A 22,500-nucleotide genomic window follows, 5' to 3' on the forward strand; every position below is an offset into this window, starting at 1 on the left:
TGTTGATGTGAGAGAGAGAGAGAGAGAGAGAGAGAGAGAGAGAGAGAGAGAGAGAGAGAGAGAGAGAGAGAGAGAGAGAGAGGAGAGAGAGAGAGAGAGAGAGAGAGAGAAATCTTAAATGTCATATTCGGTTATGTTTTGGGCATTCATCACGGCTGCACGTTCACAGAAGTGTACTCTGATGATGTAAAAGAAAAATGCATTTTGAATTGAAATCACAACTATTGTTTGGTAAAAGAGCTGAGTGTGAGAGATTGAGAGAGAGAGAGAGAGAGAGAGAGAGAGAGGGAGAGATAGAGAGAGAGAGAGAGAGAGAGAGAGAGAGAGAGAGAGAGAGAGAGAGTGTATGAGCTTATAAGAAAATAGGTTAATACGTTGGTAGTAATTCATTGAAATGCAATGGATTTTTTTGCTTCAAATAAATGGACATTTCAAATGTATTTAAAAAATGTATAAAATAACAAACAAGAAAAGGCCAATCGGGCTAATGCATTTCCCCACAATTTCATCATGATGTGTCAATGCGGCCCTCCTTTGTAATCGAGTTGTGCCTGCCTTGACATAGTGTATGTATGTATGGATGCGGAGGCGGTCACAGGGGTTACAGGAGCTCTACCTTGTGTTGCTCCGGTCGAGTCCACGAAGCCTGCGGAGGACAAGAGACAGACAAAACAAAAAGGCAAAAAGCTCCTTAGAGAGAGGAATCCTGACCGAAGCAAAGCCGGGATCGTGCACATCGCATGCAATCTGAGCAAGTCTGCCCAACTCTACTTAGAAAAGGGATGAAGTTATGTTAAAGGTCTACTGACATGGTGGAAGGAAGGGGATTTTGCAAACATGCAACAGATTGTATTTACGCACAGATGAAAACCAGGCAAATGACGAGTGACCGGACATCCCCCCCCCTCCCCGAATGGCCCATTTCATGATGCTAAATTTCCAAACAGACTTTGGATTAAACCAAGTTGTGTGCGTATTCTTTAGAAGTTTGGAGAGAGGGAGGGATCCAACCAGCACCTATCGCCTAGGTGATCTCATCTCTGCTAATCCTTGTTAATCTGCTAATTCAGAGAACAAACGTATTCACTAAATGAACTGTCCACATTTTTAACTCTGTGGGATTAACGTTATTGGAGGAGACTGTGACCGCTAACTACTAACCATTGTGTCATGTATTTGTCATATATATATGTATATTTGATTTGTGTTCATTTCCATGAATGAAAAGACGTACTGTGACACCACATATGGGGGGCGGGGCATCGGGCACCTGTCTCAAGTAAACAAGGGACAGGAAACTATAAAAGAAGGAAGGGTCATTGTGTAGCGTGTGAACGCACATTGGTGCCAAGTGTAGACACTTTTAGTTTGGTCAACATTTGAGTTGAATGGGATCAGCCATTTCCTCGTTTATGAAACAGCAGTCATTACCTCGGATGTCAGAATCATCAGCAATCTGTTGCATTGTTAACTAGCTACCGTTTGATTATTTGTATATTGGTTGATGTATATTTCCTCCGATATCTTACAGTATATTTTGAATGCTGGTATTCGGATGAGCTGACCCTTCCTTCTTTTTTTTTGATCTACTTTTTTTCCTCATTTTTTCTGTGATTTTTTCTCCCCATCCCAATTTACCTCTCGTGCCAATTATCCCTGTCCTGTCCTGATCGTTGCTCGCATATGCCCCCCACTGGCAGGTTGTAGGGAGGATAGAAGCCTTGCATCACATGTCCCCTCCGATACATGTGGAGGCAGCCTGTCACATCTTTTCACCTGCCAGCGCGGACTCTCATTTGGCACCATTTCCTGACTTTGCTGTGCAAGGCGCCCCAACCGACCTGTAGGAGTCGCTGTTCACAACGACCAGACTGCACCCTTCGACTTCCCACCCGCTAACTCTGCCAATTGAGTTAGTATGACGGCCGCCCAAGCCGGAGGCAACGCAGACAGCCAGATTCGAACCCGGTGTCTCTTGCGTTGGTGACAAGCGCAATGTCCGATGCGCCACCCAGCCGCTCGACCCTTCCTTCTTTTATAGTTTCCTCGTGGTGGACACGAGTCACAGGTTGTCCATTTATATCCCAGATCCCCCGTACCCCGTGTAACACTTGATTATTTTGTATTGTTTTAAGAATATATTTGGCTTAATTTATTATTATTTTAACAGCAGGATTTATAATGATAATGTCTTAATTAATTAATTAATTTATTCATAATTAATGTCTTAATTATAAAATGTACATTTTATAAAAAATTGGGGAATGGATAGCATAGCAAGGGTCGATAGACACACGTATAGCTTAAAGGTAGTAATGTAATGTAATGTCGTCAAACAGCGACCTCTACAACCCCTCTTGCTACTGCACTGTGGTTACATGTCTTTTTTGCTGTTGCTATTGGGAGGGTTGCTATTGCTGGCCACATTTCAGGCTCTAGGCTCTAAGGTAAATGGACTGGTAAATGGCTGCATTTATATGACGCTTTTATCCAAAGCACTTTACAACTCATGTCTCACATTCAGCACATTCACTCACACATTTACACACCGACGGCGGAGGCAGCCATGCAAGGTGTCAGCCTACTCATTGGGAGCAGTTCGGGGTTAAGTGTCTTGCTCAAGGACACTTTTACACACACACTGCCGGGAGAAGCTATAGAATCGATCCGGGAACCTTCTGATGATCAGACGACGGCTCTACCTCCTGAGCCACTGTTGCCCCCAGTGGCTACCGATACAGATACCTCCCCTGTACACACTCAAAACCAATCCGCACATCAAACCAAAACAAAGACATGTAAACAAAGTGCAGTACCAAGAAGAGCTCTTTTGCTTAGAGGTCGCTGTTTCATAGCATTGCAGATTCTACCTTTAAGTCAAATGACTCTGGAGTCTTTAGGCAAGCTGTGCCTGACAAGACTTGAAGGGATACCTTGACATTTTGGGTTTTATTTGATCCTTTCAGGCCATTTTATCCGTCTTTCTGTTTCTCTAAAAATGACTTATTATCTCATTAGCATTCCTCGCGGCTAGCGGTTCCTCCAAGCTAACAATGAGAAATGCAAAAAATGCTAAATGTCATTTTTCAGTTTTCAGGTAAAAAAACGAATTTCTTTTACCCACAATGTGACAAATGCAAAAACGACTTTACTATAATAGCCAACAGCTTTCCATGTTGTAAACAAGCTTCACGCACATGGATATAGGACTTAAATACAAAAGCCCCTATAGGCACAATGGCCGCCCGTTGCCTTGGTAACATGTCTTATATAAGCGTACCCACGCTGTCGGCTGTCCTACTCGACTTCCCTCCCAATGCAAGCCAGGGCACAAAATATCATTCAGCAAGCCACATCTGTTCAGTCTCCACCGATATCCATTCTCCACACATGTCATGGGCTTGTGCCCACAGAAGATTTTCATTATCTGCACTGCTATGTGCAGTGTGTCCTGACGCAAGACCGAGACCGCTTTAAATGAAAATGGTGTTTTAATTCCTCGGTTCTTTGTGGGCTTTGAGGGTTCAAGGTAGAACTCTTTGAAGATGAAGGGCTCTCGAGGTGGGAACAACATTTCTTCAGAAGTTAAAGCATGTTGGGGCTCGACGCCGCTTTAGCAGAGGCCTCGGTCGCTTTCTGTAAGCGGAGATCACATGAGTGTTGTGTTTAGTGTGCAGCACTGAGTTGCACTTGCTATGCATGAGTTTTCTCCTAAGTTACTGTGTAGGGTGTAACGTCGACACACTAGAGTAGGCCTGTCGCGATGATTACGTTGAATATTTAGACATGAACTCGATAGTTTTTTGCTGACCCCCGATACCCCCCCGCTGCGTTTACGTGCGTTTGTTCACGTGAGAATGCTCCCCCGTGTCGGAGACGGGACACACACACACACACACACACACACACACACACACACACACACACACACACACACACACACACACACACACACACACACACACACACACACACACACACACACACACACACACACACACACACACACACACACACACACACACACACACACACACACACACACACACACACACACACACACACACACACACACACACACACACACAGGGGCGACAGTGGCTCGGGAGGAGGGAGGTAGAGCAGTTGTCTGGTAATCCAGAGGTTCCCGGTTCGATTCCCGCTCCTCCCGGGCAGTGTGTCGAAGTGTCCTTGAGCAAGACACTTAACCCCCTAATTGCTCCCGATGAGCAGGTTGGCACCTCGCATGGTCGCCTCCGCCGTCGGTGTGTGAGTGAATGGGTAAAATGTGAGGAACAAAATGTAAAGCACTTTGGATAAAAGCGCTATATAAATGCAGCCATTTACCATTTACACACACAGCATTGATAGCAACAGCGTTCCTCAAGTTTCCGCCACCCGGACAACTGCATAATTCCAGCCAGAAAAGTTTTGGACGAATAAATGGACTTTGTCTCGAAGCCACATTCCACAACTCCGGGCTGGGAACGTTTTGGGTCGGAGCCAAAACGAGAGAGGAGCCCATTGATGCGAACGAGTCTGTGTGTCGAAAGTTCAGCGGGAGACGGCGGAGGAAAGAGAGCACGTACTGTCCACGCTCCACCGAGGCACGTCCTGCACGGCGGCGGGATGATCGCGTTAAACGGCGGCGGGGATATTCGAGGATGAATCGATTGTGACGCCGGCGCGCCCGGCAGGGCCACCGGCTTCATTGATTGTAAGTGACCTATCCCACTTGTGTTTATTAACAAATGTTGATACACGATTTATTTCCAGAGAGCTTATCTCTATTAATTTCTGGACACCGCGGCCGGGCTTGCGCTCTCACCTGAATGCTAACGCGACGGCCGCCATCCATCATCGTTAGAGCGCGGCCCCCTTTTGCCGGCTACGCAGCGGTAACCGCCGGTTTTGCGACTGTAGCTCATGACATTCACAAAACCTTAAGAATAAACACTTTCCCTTTAGTTTTCAAGATAAAACACCATGTTGTCAAAAACATAGAATGCTTTTTTTGTGTTGCCATTTTGTCCCACTGCCCATCTGACGTTACACGAATAAGTATTATGATGAATTGAAAATGGGGGACCCTGATGTAAACAAGACGAAAGTCTTTCTCTGGTCTGCATCCCCTTAACAATTGTGTGTATTGAGCTCTACTGTATTGTACCCATTCTGCAATCTGTTAATACAATTTTCAATCAATCAATCAATCAATCAATCAATCAATTCAATCAATTCAATCAATCAATCAAAACAGTGGCGACAGTGGCTCAGGAGGTAGTCGGAAGGTTCCCAGTTCGATTCCCGCTCCTCCCGGGCAACATGTCGATGCATCCTTGAGCAAGACTTAGTCCCTAATTGCTCCCAATGAGCAGGTTGGCTCCTTGCATGGTTGCCTTTCCTGCATGCATGTGTAGCTGTATGTGTGCATGCGGGGGGGGGACAGTGGCTCAGGAGATAGAGCAGTCGTCTGGTAATCCGGAGGTTCCCGGTTCGATTCCTGCTCCTTCCGGGCAGCTTGTCGAAGTGTCCTTGAGCAAGACACTTAACCCCTAACTGCTCCCGGTGAGCAGATTGCCTCCGCCAGCGCTGTGCGAATGTGAGTGAAAGGGTAAAATGTGAGTAACAAATTGTAAAGCACTTTGGATAAATGCGCTTTATAAATGCACCATTTACTATTTATATGTAAATAGGGAAAATCACTTACTTGATGTACCTGAAAGGTTACCCCAATAAGGTACCTGGAAATATGTGTGAAAGGGGCTTAAGTTGGTTAACAACAAGCGTCTTTGAGCACTTGTAAAAGCGCTATATAAATCCAATGTATTATTATTATTAACACGGTTCCTACTATATACATTTTCCAGACCTTGATTTCTTGACTGGGTTTGAAGATTTTGGTCAGAGCTGATTATGATGTATGCTGGATAGTGGCTGCATGGCCGGCCGATATAACGCCCTAGGCCATATCACCTTGACGACAGCTGGGGATTATTCTTCACAACAACAGCTGTCACAATGTGAAATGACAGTGGATCCATAACTGCAGTTAATACAGTCCTATCAGGACTGAACACCTTTCCCCCTCATCAGCAAGACCTGGACACGATCTAATTAATTTTTCATACTGGTATAGATTATCCAGAGCTGATCGCAAACCCTGTAGCTGAGGCGTAATATTCTTAAGAATTGAAAGTTAATTGCTCTTTGAAAGGGTGCACTTGCATTATATATATATATTTATTATCTAGTTATATTATCATTATATCAGTGGCATAAAATGGTCTTAAAATGACAATAATATTGTTTATGGTAATTACTTCTGGGACAATAAATTATTGTCCAACAAAAGTAGTTATTGTGACAGGCCTTACACTAGACGCTTAGTAACTACTATTTAGTTTGTAACTAAATCAGCTACTAAAACTGGTTGCACCATGATTACTTAGGGCATAACCTAACTAGTTTGGATGTAAAGGCATTACTAAGTGGCCAACCAAAGATCAAAGATAGAGCTCCATCATGATTCATCATGGTTACCGTGTGCATTAGCTTGCTGGCTGGCCACTAAGGCATCGTAGCACATTGTAGTAAGCTAGATCGATATTGAAATATCCTATCAATAAAAGAACCCAGGGCACCTATTGCAAAGAGTAGCGGGTTCCCCGACGTTCCTGGCCATAAATTCCTGATCAGGTCCCTGACATCAAGGCCACCTAATCATCCCTTCCCCTTAATTGGCTGATATCAACCTCGTCTCCTGAGCCTTTCAGCCATTGTGTAGTAGTGATGTAGTGCCTGGTGCCAGTGAATGGCAGCCATTGAGCCTGCGTAGCCCAAGGTTGGGTGCTACACAGTGGTGGTGAAGGAGCCAATTTCCTCTATATATATTCTAAAGCACTTTGAGTGGCTAGAAAAGAGTTACATGAATGCAATGGCCATTCATTCATTCATTCATTCAAATGATGCTGTGTGGAAGAGAAAATGCTGTTTTACTGATATTGAGAATAATTCTGTAACATTGTATTATTGTATGATTGTATGTGGTGTGTAACTATTTAGTTGTTACTTAGGTTGGGTTGTTGTAACTTATCTCCATGGTGCAACTGCTTTTATTTTTAGTATTTTACGTTATAACTATGCTAGGCTTCTTTAATTCGATTCCGGCTTCTCCCAGCAGTATTGAAGTGCCCTTGAGCAAGACACTTAACCCCTAACTGCTCCTGATAAGCAGGTTGGCAACTGGCAAGTGGCCTGAATTAAATCCCACGATCAACAAGTGGCCCGAGTTTAAATCCCACCATTAAATTGCAATTGTGTGTGTTCCGTTTCATTTTCATTTTCATAAGTGTAGTATTAAATGTCCAGGTAGGGAAATTGGGAAATATGCTGCTGCACACCACACCCGCACACTTATTGCATACACACACTGCTGCTACTTACACTGTAGAATCATTTGTTTTGTTGTATATACCTTGTATTGTATAGTTTATATAGATTGTTGTGTACTATGTTTACAAATCTACTATGGTTGAGGAGCTGGGAAAAACAAGCATCTCACGTTTTTCTGAATGTATGTACATTTAAAGAGACAATAAAATAATCCGAATCTGAATCTGAGCTGAATGGGGAAATACCGTGGGGAAAAAGTCTGAAAACGGATCAAACATAGGTTTTTTTAAACAGTGCTACGCTCAATGGTGACCAGTGTTGGAAAGTAATTGCTTGACTCCAACCAAACAATGTAAGCGTTCTTCTGACAGCGTTAACACTGGCCAAACACAATAGAGATCAATAGGAAGGGTGTCTGTGTATTCCATCAAAGGTAGGCACGGAAAGAAAAGCCAAAGCACCCGGATGATGTACGGCAGAGCATGGCTTCGTTTGAGAAAGTAGAAACTTTAAAGAAGCAATTAGCTAAATTTTTTTTGTGTTTTTTTGTGTGTGTTTTGTTTACACTAGTACACATATAACAGTCACATTTAGTTCTGGAATATAATCTATTTGGAATAAGAAGGTGGCTGTAGTAGTGCTTTCCGTGCACGTTTCCCTGGAATAAGGATCCCGTCAGAGTGATACATTATAACACATATAACAAGTGGGGGGGGCCGTCACTCCTCACTCCTGTCCTTGGACCATCCATCTACACCGCAGGCAGCCTTTTCACATATCCTGCTTAAACACGTGACGCCGGGACAGAGAGCGCAGCTGTTCCAGCGAGCTTACAATCTGTTAACAAACAGAACCTGATGGCGGTTCAGCTCAAGCTTTTGTTTTTGTCTTTTGAGTTCTCCGCATTTTGGAGGGTGTGAAGCGCAGCCACTCTGGCACGCCGTTGTGTCATTCGGAGGCTAATTTAGTGCCAACAAAAAAAACAGATCTGAAATAATGGGCTGGTTTTTCCGGGGGGCATATGGGGAGCTTCTAACCATGTCAGTAGACCTCTAAGTATCCGCATGCACGCCCAGAACTCGTGAAATGTAGTAAATATGTGAACTAACATGATCAAATTTAGAAAGCATTGGGTTGTTATACAGTGGCCTAAGGGCATTTCTATTTCTCGTTCCTAGGATTCAATAACCCACAGGTATGGCTAAACTGCCCGGGTGTAAAATTAAAATGTCAAATAACAGGCATGATAACGAGGCTGCTGAAAGGGAGTAAATAAATTAAGACATTTCTCCAGTTGACGTTATCATCTTGTGACATTGAAATTGCCCGACTAAATAACCCCCCCCCCCCCCCCCCCCGACGCCAGCCCCCCAAAGAAAAAAGGCTTTCTGCCGAGCATGCTTTATGGAGTTCATGACATTGAGGAGAAAATGAGAAGCGTGGATGGAATGCGACGGTCCACATAGCAATGAACAGAGAGTATTGAACAGGCGACACCACGTTAACAAGCAAAACCACAAACAGCTTTTTCCCATCAGATGCAAAACAAAAGAGAATGTGAAGAAAAAGAGATGGATTCGCCGCGGTAACTGTAGGCCAAACAGCACGGATTGCCACATGAATGAATTCACGTCTAAAGTAGGGACGGGCGCGCGGAATCGATTACTCGCCGTTTCCACTGACCTCGAGTGGTTTCTTTTTGAGGGAATTATTTATTTTTTTCGGTAGCACCAAGTATGTCCACCGAAAGTGGCTTGTTTTTGTCCCTGAAACGGAAATCTCACTCTGAAATCCTGCAAGGCGTGAGAGGTGTTGCAGGAAGACAACACTGGAAGCTGTGAGCGTAAGGAGGATTCTATAGATAGTACACTAACCACTGCCAGGGTTCCCACAGACATTGCAAAATGAAATTCAAGGACGTCCAAGTACTTTTCCAATCACTATTTTTCTTTTAAATGCTGTTTTGTATTAAAAAAAAATCTGATCCAATATTTATGGTAATGTAATTATTACAAATGGTAATCGACTGTTTTGACTGACAATACGCATTAAGCATCGCATTGCGCATTGTTAATGCTGCTGCCATGCAAATTTTTTTTATCCTCTATTTCTCAGATTTTTTTTCTGTTTTCTCCCCGTCCCAATTTTTGTCGTTGTGCCAATTCCCCCCTCCCCTACCTGGTTGTTGTGCGCATGTTCTCCTACTGGTCGGTACAAGGGAACCCTGAAGTCATCCGCACGCTTCCTCCGACACGCGCGGCGATAGCCAGTGACAATTTTTTCACCTGGCAGCGAGGACTCTCATTGGTGAAGTGTAACGCGTGGGAGGTCACGCTGCCTTCATCAAGTCCTGCCTCCGCTGAGCAGGCGCCCAGACCTGACCTGTAGGCGTCGCTGTCCACAATGCCAGATTACCACCTACGACTTCCCTCCCCCTAACCCAGCCAAACGAGTTAGTATGGCGATCAGCCCAAGTCGAGACCGCAGCCTCTTGCATTGGTGACGAGCGCAATCTCCGCTATGCCACCTGACCGCCCATGCCATGCACTTTAAGGTGCGTTCTAAAAATAGATTTCCCCAAATAAGTACTCAAGCACTACTCGAGTAATTCATGTACTCGATCTGGGAAAACATGTATTTGCGCTCAGCCCTGGTCTCAAGCTCCTTCCGTATCATCATCTGTCACTCAATGCTGGAAGGGTGTCAGTAACTCACCAACAGTGAACCCATGTGCCCGTCAAACGGCACTCACAAAACAACTGCAACTTCTGCTACACCGCAAGCCCAGTGACCTGCGCGATATGATGTGGGGTAAAATACATCATACTGTCGCTTCTTCCCAAGTGGAGCCTGGTGCCAGAGTGTGGCTCATATTTCAAACAAACAAAGTGCTGGGAGGTATACGGAATATTAAGGTATACCGTCGGGGGTCCAGGCAAAGGTATGGAAGACATGTCGTACTGTACTTTGCATTGGAAAAAAAACAAATACAGACAAATATGGTTATACCGTGTGGCAACCCCAAGCCACCACTGGGCTTGGTGATTGAAGGGCGCTATGTGACGGCACAATGGCTAGGCTCTGCCCATATTTGGGCTTCCGCTTCCAGGCGCACCTGCAGCTAGTAGGCCATCAAGACCAGCTAGCCAATCACGATGGGATGCACGTAGTGAGGAAAGTGAGGAAATAGGGGCCAAGGGCACACTCACATCAGGGGGAGGAGACAGACGCACACTCACATCAGGGGGGAGGAGACAGACACACACTCACATCAGGGGGGAGGAGACAGACGCACACTCACATCAGGGGGGAGGAGACAGACGCTCACTCTCTCACATCAGGGGGGAGGAGACAGACGCACACTCTCTCACATCAGGGGCGAGGAGACAGACGCACACTCTCTCACATCAGGGGCGAGGAGACAGACGCACACTCTCTCACATCAGGGGCGAGGAGACAGACGCACACTCTCTCACGTCAGGGCGAGGAGACAGACGCACACTCTCTCACATCAGGGGGAGGAGACAGACGCACACTCTCTCACATCAGGGGGGAGGAGACAGACGCACACTCTCTCACATCAGGGGGAGGAGACAGACGCACACTCTCTCACATCAGGGGGGAGGAGACAGACGCACACTCTCTCACATCAGGGGGGAGGAGACAGACGCACACTCTCTCACATCAGGGGGAGGAGACAGACGCTCACTCTCTCACATCAGGGGCGAGGAGACAGACGCACACTCTCTCACATCAGGGGCGAGGAGACAGACGCACACTCTCTCACATCAGGGGCTAGAGACAGACGCACACTCTCTCACATCAGGGGCTAGAGACAGACGCACACTCTCTCACATCAGGGGCTAGAGACAGACGCACACTCTCACATCAGGGGGGAGGAGACAGACGCACACTCTCTCACATCAGGGCGAGGAGACAGACGCACTCTCTCACATCAGGGGGGAGGAGACAGACGCACACTCTCTCACATCAGGGTGAGGAGACAGACGCACACTCTCTCACATCAGGGTGAGGAGACAGACGCACACTCTCTCACATCAGGGGGGAGGAGACAGACGCACACTCTCTCACATCAGGGGGGAGGAGACAGACGCACACTCTCTCACATCAGGGGGGAGGAGACAGACGCACACTCTCTCACATCAGGGGCGAGGAGACAGACGCACACTCTCTCACATCAGGGCGAGGAGACAGACCGGTAAACGGAGAAGCCGCCCGGCAGACAGTTAGTCTAAGTTAAGGAAGGAGGAAGCAGAGCAGTAGAGTGTTTTTGTTTGATTTAAAAATAAAGAAAACTATTATTTTGGGAACCACAACTCGACTGTCTGTTGTTTTAATCTGCAATCCGTACACCTGGAATTGCCACAACCGTCAAAAATAAGAAAAACGTCTCATCATATTTTGACCATATCACCCCAGTCCCAAACACTAGTAAACAATAGTTGCCGCCACGAGACGGTAAGCCTTAGCTACGGTGTGCCATGGCCACGCCGGCAAGATCCAGAGCCCACTGGGGTGAAGGGCACTCCCAGAGAAACACATCACAGGCTCTACATGATCACAGAGCAGCCCTACCCCACAGCGCTGCTGCCGCCGCCCAATTAATACAGGCAGCCTAACAGCCGGTAACAGCCCCGCCACCCGAGCCCCTGCTCTGAATACAGGCAGCCTAACAGCCGGTAACAGCCCCGCCTCCCGAGCCCCTGCTCTGAATACAGGCAGCCTAACAGCCGGTAACAGCCTCACCTCCCGAGCCCCTGCTCTTAATACAGGCAGCCTAACAGCCGGTAACAGCCTCACCACCCGAGCCCCTGCTCTTAATACAGGCAGCCTAACAGCCGGTAACAGCCTCACCACCCGAGCCCCTGCTCTTAATACAGGCAGCCTAACAGCCGGTAACAGCCCCGCCACCCGAGCCCCTGCTCTTAATACAGGCAGCCTAACAGCCGGTAACAGCCCCGCCTCACCCCCTGAGCCCCTGCTCTTAATACAGGCAGCCTAACAGCCGGTAACAGCCCCACCACCCGAGCCCCTGCTCTTAATACAGGCAGCCTAACAGCCGGTAACAGCCTCACCTCCCGAGCCCCTGCTCTGAATACAGGCAGCCTAACAGCCGGTAACAGCCCCGCCACCCGAGCCCCTGCTCTTAATACAGGCAGCCTAACAGCCGGTAACAGCCCCGCCACCCGAGCCCCTGCTCTTAATACAGGCAGCCTAACAGCCGGTAACAGCCTCACCTCCCGAGCCCCTGCTCTGAATACAGGCAGCCTAACAGCCGGTAACAGCCCCGCCTCGCCTCCCGAGCCCTCTGCTCCGGGACGGCCCCGCTGCGGTAATTGAGTTGACATGTATCACTGTCATAACCATGAAGGTGATTGTTTAAGACAATGGGGAACGACGAACAAAGGCAAACGATGTGCTCGTGCGGAAGACGCCGCACGTCACGACACATAATCACTTCCCCCAAACAAAGGCGCAGAACAGCGTGTCTCGTCTCCCTGCGGATACATCACGTCCCGAGCCCTCCCATCTAGCCCTCCCATCTCGGTGGATACATCACGTCCCGAGCCCTCCCATCTAGCCCTCCCATCTCGGTGGATACATCACGTCTCGAGCCCTCCCATCTAGCCCTCCCATCTAGCCCTCCCATCTCGGTGGATACATCACGTCCCGAGCCCTCCCATCTCAGTGGGTGAACCACGTGTTGCTTTGCACAGGATTTCTAAGATTTCGATTTCTAAGATTCCAAATCTCTACTCTAATTTAGTGTATAGTTTCTAGAACAATCTTGCACAATTGTACAGCCCTGTCCTATACTATAATTTGTATTGCCTGTATTTATGTCTTCTACTATTACCCTGCCCATACATGTAATTGTAAAAAGACTAATTCCTTGTATGTGCAAGCTTACTTGGCAATAAAGACTTTTCTGATTCTGATTCTGATTTACGAGGTTAGCGTGAAGATGGTGCTGGGAAGATAAGGGAGCCAACAAACAACAAACAGGTAACAATCAATGTTTGAAAGCTTAATCCTGACTTAAGTAAGCGCGCACCTGATGTGCACAACTCGTCCAGTGTTTCATTGAACGGACCAGGGGCTGACCGAGCAAACGCTGTATCACGCCGTATCAACGTCGATCCTGGAGGCCTGAGGCCAACGCCAGCGCAGAAAACAAACAGGCATTCTAGTCGAGAAGCCCTCACGTCACACCACCACGGTCCAAGCAGGCATATACTGTTGTGAATGAGTAGCCTATTGTGTTTGTACAATGCTCTCCCAATGCACGAGCACCCAATGGTGCTTCAATTGAGAGCGTCCTTCTGTTTCAAACTGCGGGCCTGGCCCGTGGCAGCGAGCCCTCCATTCTAGCTATTTTATTAAGTATCTCATAATAATTTTCAACTTTTCAACTTCATCCCCAAAGTCTCCATTTCTAACTGACAAGTTATGGATATGACGGTTTTAGTCTAATTGGGTTTTGAAAAAAGATGAGCCCATTTCCGAATACAGCCGCCTTCATAAGTAAATTGAATAGCAAAGTGTCTTTCAAATACCACCTGAGAATGCACTACTTAAATATGTGAGCAAAATATTCTGATGATTATAATGATGTCTACAATGTTTTACTGTTTTTAAATTATCATTGTTAATTAAGTGAATTGTGATTGTCATATGTATCTCATGTATTGTTATGTTTTGTGTTTTGTGTTGTCTTTCTGTGTGGACCCCAGGAAGACTAGCTCGCCACTTGGGTGGCAGCTAATGGGGATCCTTTTAAACAATAAACAATAGACTAGAGTCTAGACAGTGTCAGAACAAAGATAAGGTGGAATAACAAACAATGCACAGTGTATGTCATCAACAAACCACCTTGTCTTCCTGATGGGCTTTGAAATCTCACCATTAGCCTAGGGTTGCTACTCCTTTCCAAAGTCTAGGCCTAAATGTTTCCCAGATAATTGCAGCTTGAATATTTAGTAAATCAAGCAGAATGTTTAATATATATTCAAATAAGCAAAACATGCATTATGTACAAAGCATGGCTAAACATCTCATTTACATTTTGTGTTTCGGAGTGACTTAATTATGTGCATTCAAACAAGAACGCTCAAAGAACTCTCAAGAACGTACTTTAGTTTTACATTTACATTTATATATAACATTTTGTATAGTGTTTGTTCTTTATTCTTTTGACTTCTTTTACTGTATTAAGCCCAATCTCAGGGGGCTCATACAGAACCATTTCACTGTAATGTACCTTAAACATGACAAATAAAACAAAACTTGAACTTGAAACTTTAACAACCCTATACCACAAATAGTTACAGTAATATAAACCTTCTTTAAAATAACAGACTGAGCTTTAGAAACCATAGCATTAAAAACCAACACAAAAGCGAGCCAATAATGAATCGCAATTATATATATACTTTCTCCCTCCTTTTTCCGTTTTTCTCCCATCCCAATGTTAGTCGTTATGCCAATTCCCAATCCCCTTTCTGGTCGTTGCGCACTCTACCCCCTACCGTCGGTCCGGGAGGGCGGAGACTATCACATGCTTCCTCCGACACATGTGTAGCCAGCCCACCGCTTCTTTTCACCTGGCAGCGCGGACTCTCACTGGGGGAGTGTAACGTGTGGAAGGGTCACACTACCTCCCCCAGATCCTTCCCTCGCTGTGCAGGCGCCCCGATCTAACTGTAGGAGTCGCTGTTTACAGCGACCAGGACCCACCCCACCGGCTTTCCCACCCACTGACACTGCCAATTGTGTCAGTATGGACGGTCGACCAAGCCGGAGGTACCGCAGCTGGATTCGATCCCACTGTCTCTGCGGTGGTAGACAGACGCTTAGTCCGCTGCGCAACCCGGCCACCCAATGAATCGCAATTTTTAATTTGATTCTAAATAGACATATACCTGCATGATTTTATTTGTTATGCGACTTGGGTCAATTGAAAATTAAATGCATTTATTTTGTTTTACTGTCCTTTATGATGAAATACGAAATACACTTTTTAGTAAAATGTCCTCTATTTGAGTTCATCTCTTTTGGTTTGATGATCACAATAGACTTGAATTATGTTTTATCATAGGTACTTTCTTTTTGTCAAATTGTATTTGTAAGGCAAATGTGCCATTTGTATGAAATGGGAAATTGGAGTTTGTAACATTCTAAATGTATTGTTCGTGGTTATTATGTTGTACACCATTGCGACGACTATACGCAGTGACTTCTGTGTGGGGGCTGGTCGCCTCTGGGTGCGCGACACTGGAATAAAATCATCATTAGGCGATTCTTTTGTGAATGTAAGCTTTGTGTCTCGTCTGTTCTCTGTTCCTCTGCCATTGTATTGTTTTGATAGAGTAATCTTCGTTCTCCCTGCAGTCAAAAGCCTCATTGTCTCCTCGCCCATTTAGTCTCACATATGCCATCGTGTGAATGAAGCTGCTGTGCCGACACTGTGGCCATCGCCTGGATATTCGGAAGGAAAGAAAGAAACGTTGGTGTGAAGCTACAAAACACCTGCAACAGCAGCCTTCCACGCAGACAATGTCATGTCAAGTGGGGGCAGAGAGAAAGGATACGCTGAAGTTGAACACAAGACGACTGTGACGTAGGCCAGCTGTGGTTAACGCTGTCGCTTCACAGCAAGAAGGTCCCTGGGTTCTATTCCAGCCTGGGGGACCAGGTTTCCAGGTACCACAGGTGGCGTATCTCCCGGGCCTTTCTGTATGGAGTTTGCGTTGTTCGCGCTCGCAAGGGTTTCTCCTCCAGAAAGAGAGATAAACCCAATGGAAAAACACGCAGAACAGATCTGTAACACTGTCGTGTCCCTGACCAAGACAGGCAGGAGCACTTGGATTTGTCCCCAGGCTCCTCGGCCCCCCACGCTCCCAGCTGCCCTTGGGGGGGGGGGGACGACGACGACGGGATGGGGTCAAGCGCAGAGAGGAAATTGAATAGGCGACCCCCCCCAAACAAATGCATGTGTGTGTTCGCTGCGTGACATCGTAGCAATGTGTGCTACAAATAAAGACTTCTCACTTTCATTCAAGAAAGCCTTTTCAGGTCTATGTAGTCTGTCCTGTGTTTCTTGGTCCATAACCAGAAATGAACTCCTATTCAGAGGCTGTCCCGGTAGCCTAAAAATAAAGTTAGTGTATCAGCAGAATAGGATTGACTACCCCAGTTGGCAACGCTCCATTCACTGACTAGACTGAGGCCTATATGTATATACAGTATATATATCGAGCACAACAGGCTGAAGGAGAAAGCCTACCATGTACATTAGGGAAGAGCGTAGAATAACAGATGATACGTGTCAAAATTCTTATCTGTCGTGCATAATTAATTAGGTGCTCTGCAACCCAGCCGGCCTTCTGTTCTCTCAAAAGTTTAATTTCAGCTCTACGGTCACTGGTCACTCCAGTATCCTCCAATCTGGTATTTTTTAACCCTGAAGATAATGCATTGCACTGCAGTAGTATCATTCACACGCAAAGTGTATTCATTAATTACTTAACTCACAGGAGCAATTCAAAACAAATTGGAGGAGGACAAGGTTATGGTGGTGTAACTTTTGGCTATTCATTCATTCAGCTAAGCGTTATATGACAAACATATTGTTATGTAACCACTATTTCAAATAACTACTTAGGAAAAAGGCTAATGATCATTAGCTAAATAAAAGGCCATGGGTAAGCCGATCCAATTAGATGGAGACCCGACTGGAGTGCAGACACCATCTGGGAGGACGGACCTTCCTCACAGAACCGGTGCTATAAAACTAAACGAAGATGGTTAAAGCAGGGTGATTATGGTAAAGATTAATTTAGGCCACCGGTCGCAAATTCAATCATGTTTATTGAATAGTTATAAGTGTGTGAGCTGCATAAATAAACAGGATGGTGAACCAACTCAGATCCTTATTTCTGCCTTACTCCTTCCTGCCTTATTCCGCCTTATCCCTGCCTTATTCCTGCCTTATCCCTGCCTTATCCCTGCCTTATTCCGCCTTATTCCGCCTTATCCCTGCCTTATTCCTGCCTTATCCCTGCTTTATTCCGCCTTATTCCGCCTTATTCCTGCCTTATTCTGCTTTATTCCTGCCTTATTCCGCCTTATTCTGCTTTATTCCGCCTTATCCCTGCCTTATTCCGCCTTATCCCTGCCTTATTCCTGCCTTATTCCTGCCTTATTCTGCTTTATTCCTGCCTTATTCCTGCCTTATTCTGCTTTATTCCTGCGTTATTCTGATTTATTCCTGCCTTATTCCTGCCTTATTCAGCTTTATTCCTGCCTTATTCCTGCCTTATTCTGCTTTATTCCTGCCTTATTCCGCCTTAATCCTGCCTTATTCCGCCTTATTTCTGCCTGATTCCGCCTTATTCCACCTTATTCCGCCTTATCCCTGCCTATAACACACTCGGCAGGAGGCAAAATGAATGCTGTGTTCATAGCACAACACTGTGTGGCACGACACACACACGTCACAGTCACAGTTCCAGAAATAAAAGGGAACGGCGCAGTAGACACCTGCACGCGGGAAACAGAGAGTCACACACTGAACCCAGAAAAGACTTGTTAAAAAGAACGAACCTGTGCCAAAGCGTACAATGAAATCACCAAAGAAGTACAAATTGCCCTGAAGGGATTAAGAAAGTTGTGCGTATTGTATTGAAGGGCAGGACTGCGGTGCAGAAAAGGCCAATAAGTCGGTTCCCAGCTTACCTATGGATATTAAAGATTGGTCATTTATTATTTTTCAGAAACTGCGGGCCAGCTCGCATCGGTCCAGGCCCAGGTTCTACTGGAGCAGTTCTTGCTATGCTGCTAATCACGTGCCGTCACTACCGAGCGGATGAATATGGATGGAGACTACGGTCAGTGTGGTTCTAAGATGATGAGAAGTCAGCCATGTACCACATTACAGGAAGGGTTAGAGTTAGGAACACATTCAACAGGAAAGGGATTGACTGAGGTCCGTAGTAACTCGTGTAGGATTCTTTATAAACTATATCTATATCTATATCTAATGACGTGTGAAAACAACCACCAGTGATTCCGTAGCCCCTGTGAGTTGCTTGCTTATTCAATATTTACTCCGCTCTGTGAGTTTCAAAGGTATATTCTATAATAGCGTCAACAGCAACCTCTAGGCAAATGAGTCCCGCTTGGTATTAGGGCTGGGTTCAAAAAATCTATTTCCCGATTCTGAATCGATCTTCATTTGAATTAGCGATTATCAATAAATAAAATCCCAAGATCGATCTTAAAATAAATTAAAAAATTTCATTAAAAATAAGAATTCTAATATTAGTCGATTAGTCGACTAATCGGTCGAAAGGAGCCGTAGTCGACTGGCCAACCTCTTAGTAAAAAAAAAAATAAAAAAAAAAATATATATATTTATAATTAATTTATTTTTATTTTTTATCATTCTTTCCAAAAGAAAAGAGGCCTAGAAGCGTGGCTAACGCTAATGACACGCATACCAGAGGCTAACTGCCTACGAAAACAGGCACAGAGGCACTGAAAGAGGATTTCACCCATCTAATGAACACACTAGACTAGACAAATATCAAGATGTATCCATCAGTGGACCAATTGCATGCTTTTGCAGAGGACAAGAAGCCTTCAGTCGACTCCTTCAGACATTAAGCACCCCCCACAGCCCAAATGGAATGATAAAAAAATTTAAAATAAATTATAATAATATTATACTGTTCCAATAAAAAGTACATCCATGTAACTGCTTGAGAGTAAATTCTTAATGTGAACATTGATATTTTTAACAGTAGAGGGTTCCTTCAACCATTAACATTTTATAGCATTGAATCTAATTTAATCGGAAATCGAATCGATTCGGGACCTTGTGAATCGGAATCGAATCGTTTTGGGGAAATCAGTGGCGATACCCAGCCCTACTTGGTATTGCGCTTTGTTTACTTTTTTGTTTTGGTCCGACATGTGGGTTGGAGTTTAATATTTTAATTATACTGTGATTATTATCCGGACCTCTCTTGAGGTGTGGGCAGCATTAGCAACCCCTCCTCCTATACCCACTGAAATCCAATACACACATCAGACAAAAACAAAAACTATATATACATTTTTTTAAAGCACAGTACCATGTTGACATATTTTGCTCAGAAGTGGCTGTTTGATGACATTACATATTCTACCTTTAATGCAATATACTGTCTACTAGGTAAACAATAGTAGGACCCCCTTTTGTATTTATTAATTTACGGGACCTTTAAAATGTGCCACAACTATATACATTTTACCATGCCCACCTCTAATGAATATGTTCCTTTCATATGTCCCAAACCCAATCATCTAGATTTTATGATTAGTGTGGTTAGCATGAGAGACTAGAGCCAAGCAACAGCTTTAAAAACAATTAGCAGCCAATTCCTATTAGCATTCCCTTTAACCTTTTACGGAAATGGCCTGGAAACCAACGAACCAAGACAACAGAAGCTTCGTCTCTCCGCTCTCTCTGTTTCTAGGTACACTATCTTTACGCCTCTATTACTAATGGCCATCGCTCTCCTGCCTTCTCCTGTACAGAATCAATAAGGCTGCTAATCATTTCTTCGCCCACAACCGTGCAGAGGGATGATCACAGAACACGGAGCGTAACGCACACTCGCGGGCATCTCGCTTTTTTTTCGCTTCAGTCTTGATCGAGTGGCGATGAGAGAGAAAATGAGAGGTGATCTACACAGACGGACGGACAGACAGACAGCCCCCCAGACATGATACAGGCAACCTCATGCCCCCACCAGAAAAAGGACTGAAATGACCAGCTACTGGCAACACAGAAATGATGGTTTAAGCAGGTTTTCGTCTGATCTCAGGTGGCGAGGCAGAGGAAAACCCAGAGTCTCTACACCCGTAACCCCCCCTTTTCCATCAAAACAATTATCAGGCTATTTGGAAAGCATGCAGCTACTCAAATCAATTTCATAAACCCTGATAAGACCACGTCTTGGGTATTTCAAGAAATACTGACTCGAGGGCAGGACTAGAAGACTCAATAAAAAAATAGGCTTATTTGATCCCATCAGGGCTTGTGTCGAATTTGAACTTGATACTTCATTAGCGAAACAATTATTTGGTGCATTTCTGTGCCACGCTGATTTCATACCTGATAGATCCTGTTTTGATGCTCCTGTGAAGAAGAAAATGTAATGCATGTAATGGATACTTTACTGGCTCCAACACTCCTCAAAAGAAAACTACTGTCTCTAAAACCAAGCCCTCTTCAGTACCGCTACTGGACACCTATGGGAGGAAACTGAGACCGACGGGAAGGAGCCTTTTTGTACGAGGACAACAGACTAGACAACGATATTAGAAAAACGTTATATATCTGAGGGTATATCTGAGTATATCTGAGGGTTTGCTCAGAGGTTCGCAAGGGGAACAGGGCATCGAGGATGGAAGGGGCTAAAAAAACTAACAACAACAACAACAACAACAACAACAACATAGAACATAAACTGAAAACACCTCAATTCCAAAACGCTACACATTATTGATTGCTGAAACACAAAGCCTGGGGAACTCGTGAAAGTGGGCCAGTGAATACAACAAACCGCCCGACTTGGTCAAAATAGCGTTAACAACGTGGAGGACAAAGTTCGATCATGAATCCCATCAGGCTAGATTTTAATTATACTTTTTATATTTGATAAAAAGCACAATTTATAATTTAGAATATAATTATATATTTTCTTTTGACAATGACTTAATATGTGAGCAAACCCTCAATGCGTAACTGAGCTGTCTCCACAACCACGGAACTAATTATGCACCGAGATAACCTATAGGAGCTGCTCATCTGCAGACAATAATCAGCAGCACGTGAAACACGTGCGATGCATCAGCAAACTCTCCCCCCAAGTGAGTGTGATCTAGTGGGTGTGTTTACACTGTTATGACATTTAGCTGACATTCTTATACACACACACATAGGGCTAGAGCCACAAAGAATGGATTGCACTGTGCTAATTGCACCCTTACTTACAATTCATTATGAATTGAAAATGGGGGACCCTGACCGCGCACCGTGATTGATTGAGTGAAAATTGTATATTGTATATTGTATTGTATGTACAGATTGCAGAATGGGTACACGGCTCAATACACACAATTGTTTTTTAATTTGTATTATCTTTTTCCCCCTCCTCTTTTTCCGATTTTTCTCCCATCCCACTGTTAGTCGTTATGCCAATTCCCAACTCCCTTCCTGGTTGTTGCGCACCCCCCCTACTGTTGGTCCGAGAGGCCGGAGACTATCACATGCTATCCTCCGACATATGCACAGCCAGCCGGCAGCCAGCCTGGCAGCTCAGATTCTCACCGGGAGAGTGTAACGTGTGGAAGGTCACACTACCTCCCTCCAGATCCTTCCTTCGCTGAGCAGGCGCCCCGACCGAACTGTAGGAGTATTTTTTCTGTTTACAACGCCCAGGACCCACCCATCAGCTTTCCCACCCTCTAATACTGCCAATTGTATTAGTACGGACAACCAGCCAAACTGAAAACAATGTGGAGAGCTGGATTCGAACACGCAAACCCAGCGTCTCCAGCATTGGTGGTGAGTGCCTTGCCCACTGCACCACCTAGCCGCCCAATACACACAATTGTTAAGGGGATGCAGACCAGAGAGATGCTTTCGTCTTGTTTACATCAGGGTCCCCCATTTTCAATTCATAATGAATTGTAAGTAAGGGTGCAATTAGCAGCACCGTGCAATCCATTCTTTGTGGATCTAGCCCATAGAGCCTTTGGAGCCCATACTGTACCTCCTCCTGGTCTTCAGGGAACACCTTGCCGCCGTGGCTCCAGCTGATCCTGGGGGTGGGGTCTCCGGACGCCTCGCAGGTCAGGGTCACCTGCTCCTCCATCTCAGAGGTGCTCTGGTCCACCAGGTAGGTGATCTTTGCCTTCACTGTGGAAGAGCATCACAAGTGTGATTTGATGTGTTTTGCACACTGTTCATTAACCGATTTTATGTCTTTACACTGATTTTATGTCTTATTTCTTACTGATGTAAAGCACTTT

General features: G+C 45.3%; 1 protein-coding gene across 1 annotated transcript in view; it reads right to left on the reverse strand.

Annotated features, from left to right (window-relative positions):
* ncam1b (neural cell adhesion molecule 1b) overlaps positions 1–22,500 on the reverse strand; it is a gene marked incomplete at both ends in the record, with an annotated part of 188,861 nt that overhangs the window by 50,812 nt on the left and 115,549 nt on the right. Inside the window, 3 exons of the mRNA XM_084310955.1 lie at positions 617–646; positions 20,579–20,602; positions 22,242–22,387. Coding sequence (XP_084167081.1) covers positions 617–646; positions 20,579–20,602; positions 22,242–22,387 — 200 coding nt within the window. The remainder of the gene's footprint in view (positions 1–616; positions 647–20,578; positions 20,603–22,241; positions 22,388–22,500) is intronic.

Source organism: Notolepis coatsorum (genome assembly GCF_963971535.1).
Source record: "Notolepis coatsorum genome assembly, chromosome: 1".
NCBI classification, from domain to species: domain Eukaryota; kingdom Metazoa; phylum Chordata; class Actinopteri; order Aulopiformes; family Paralepididae; genus Notolepis; species Notolepis coatsorum.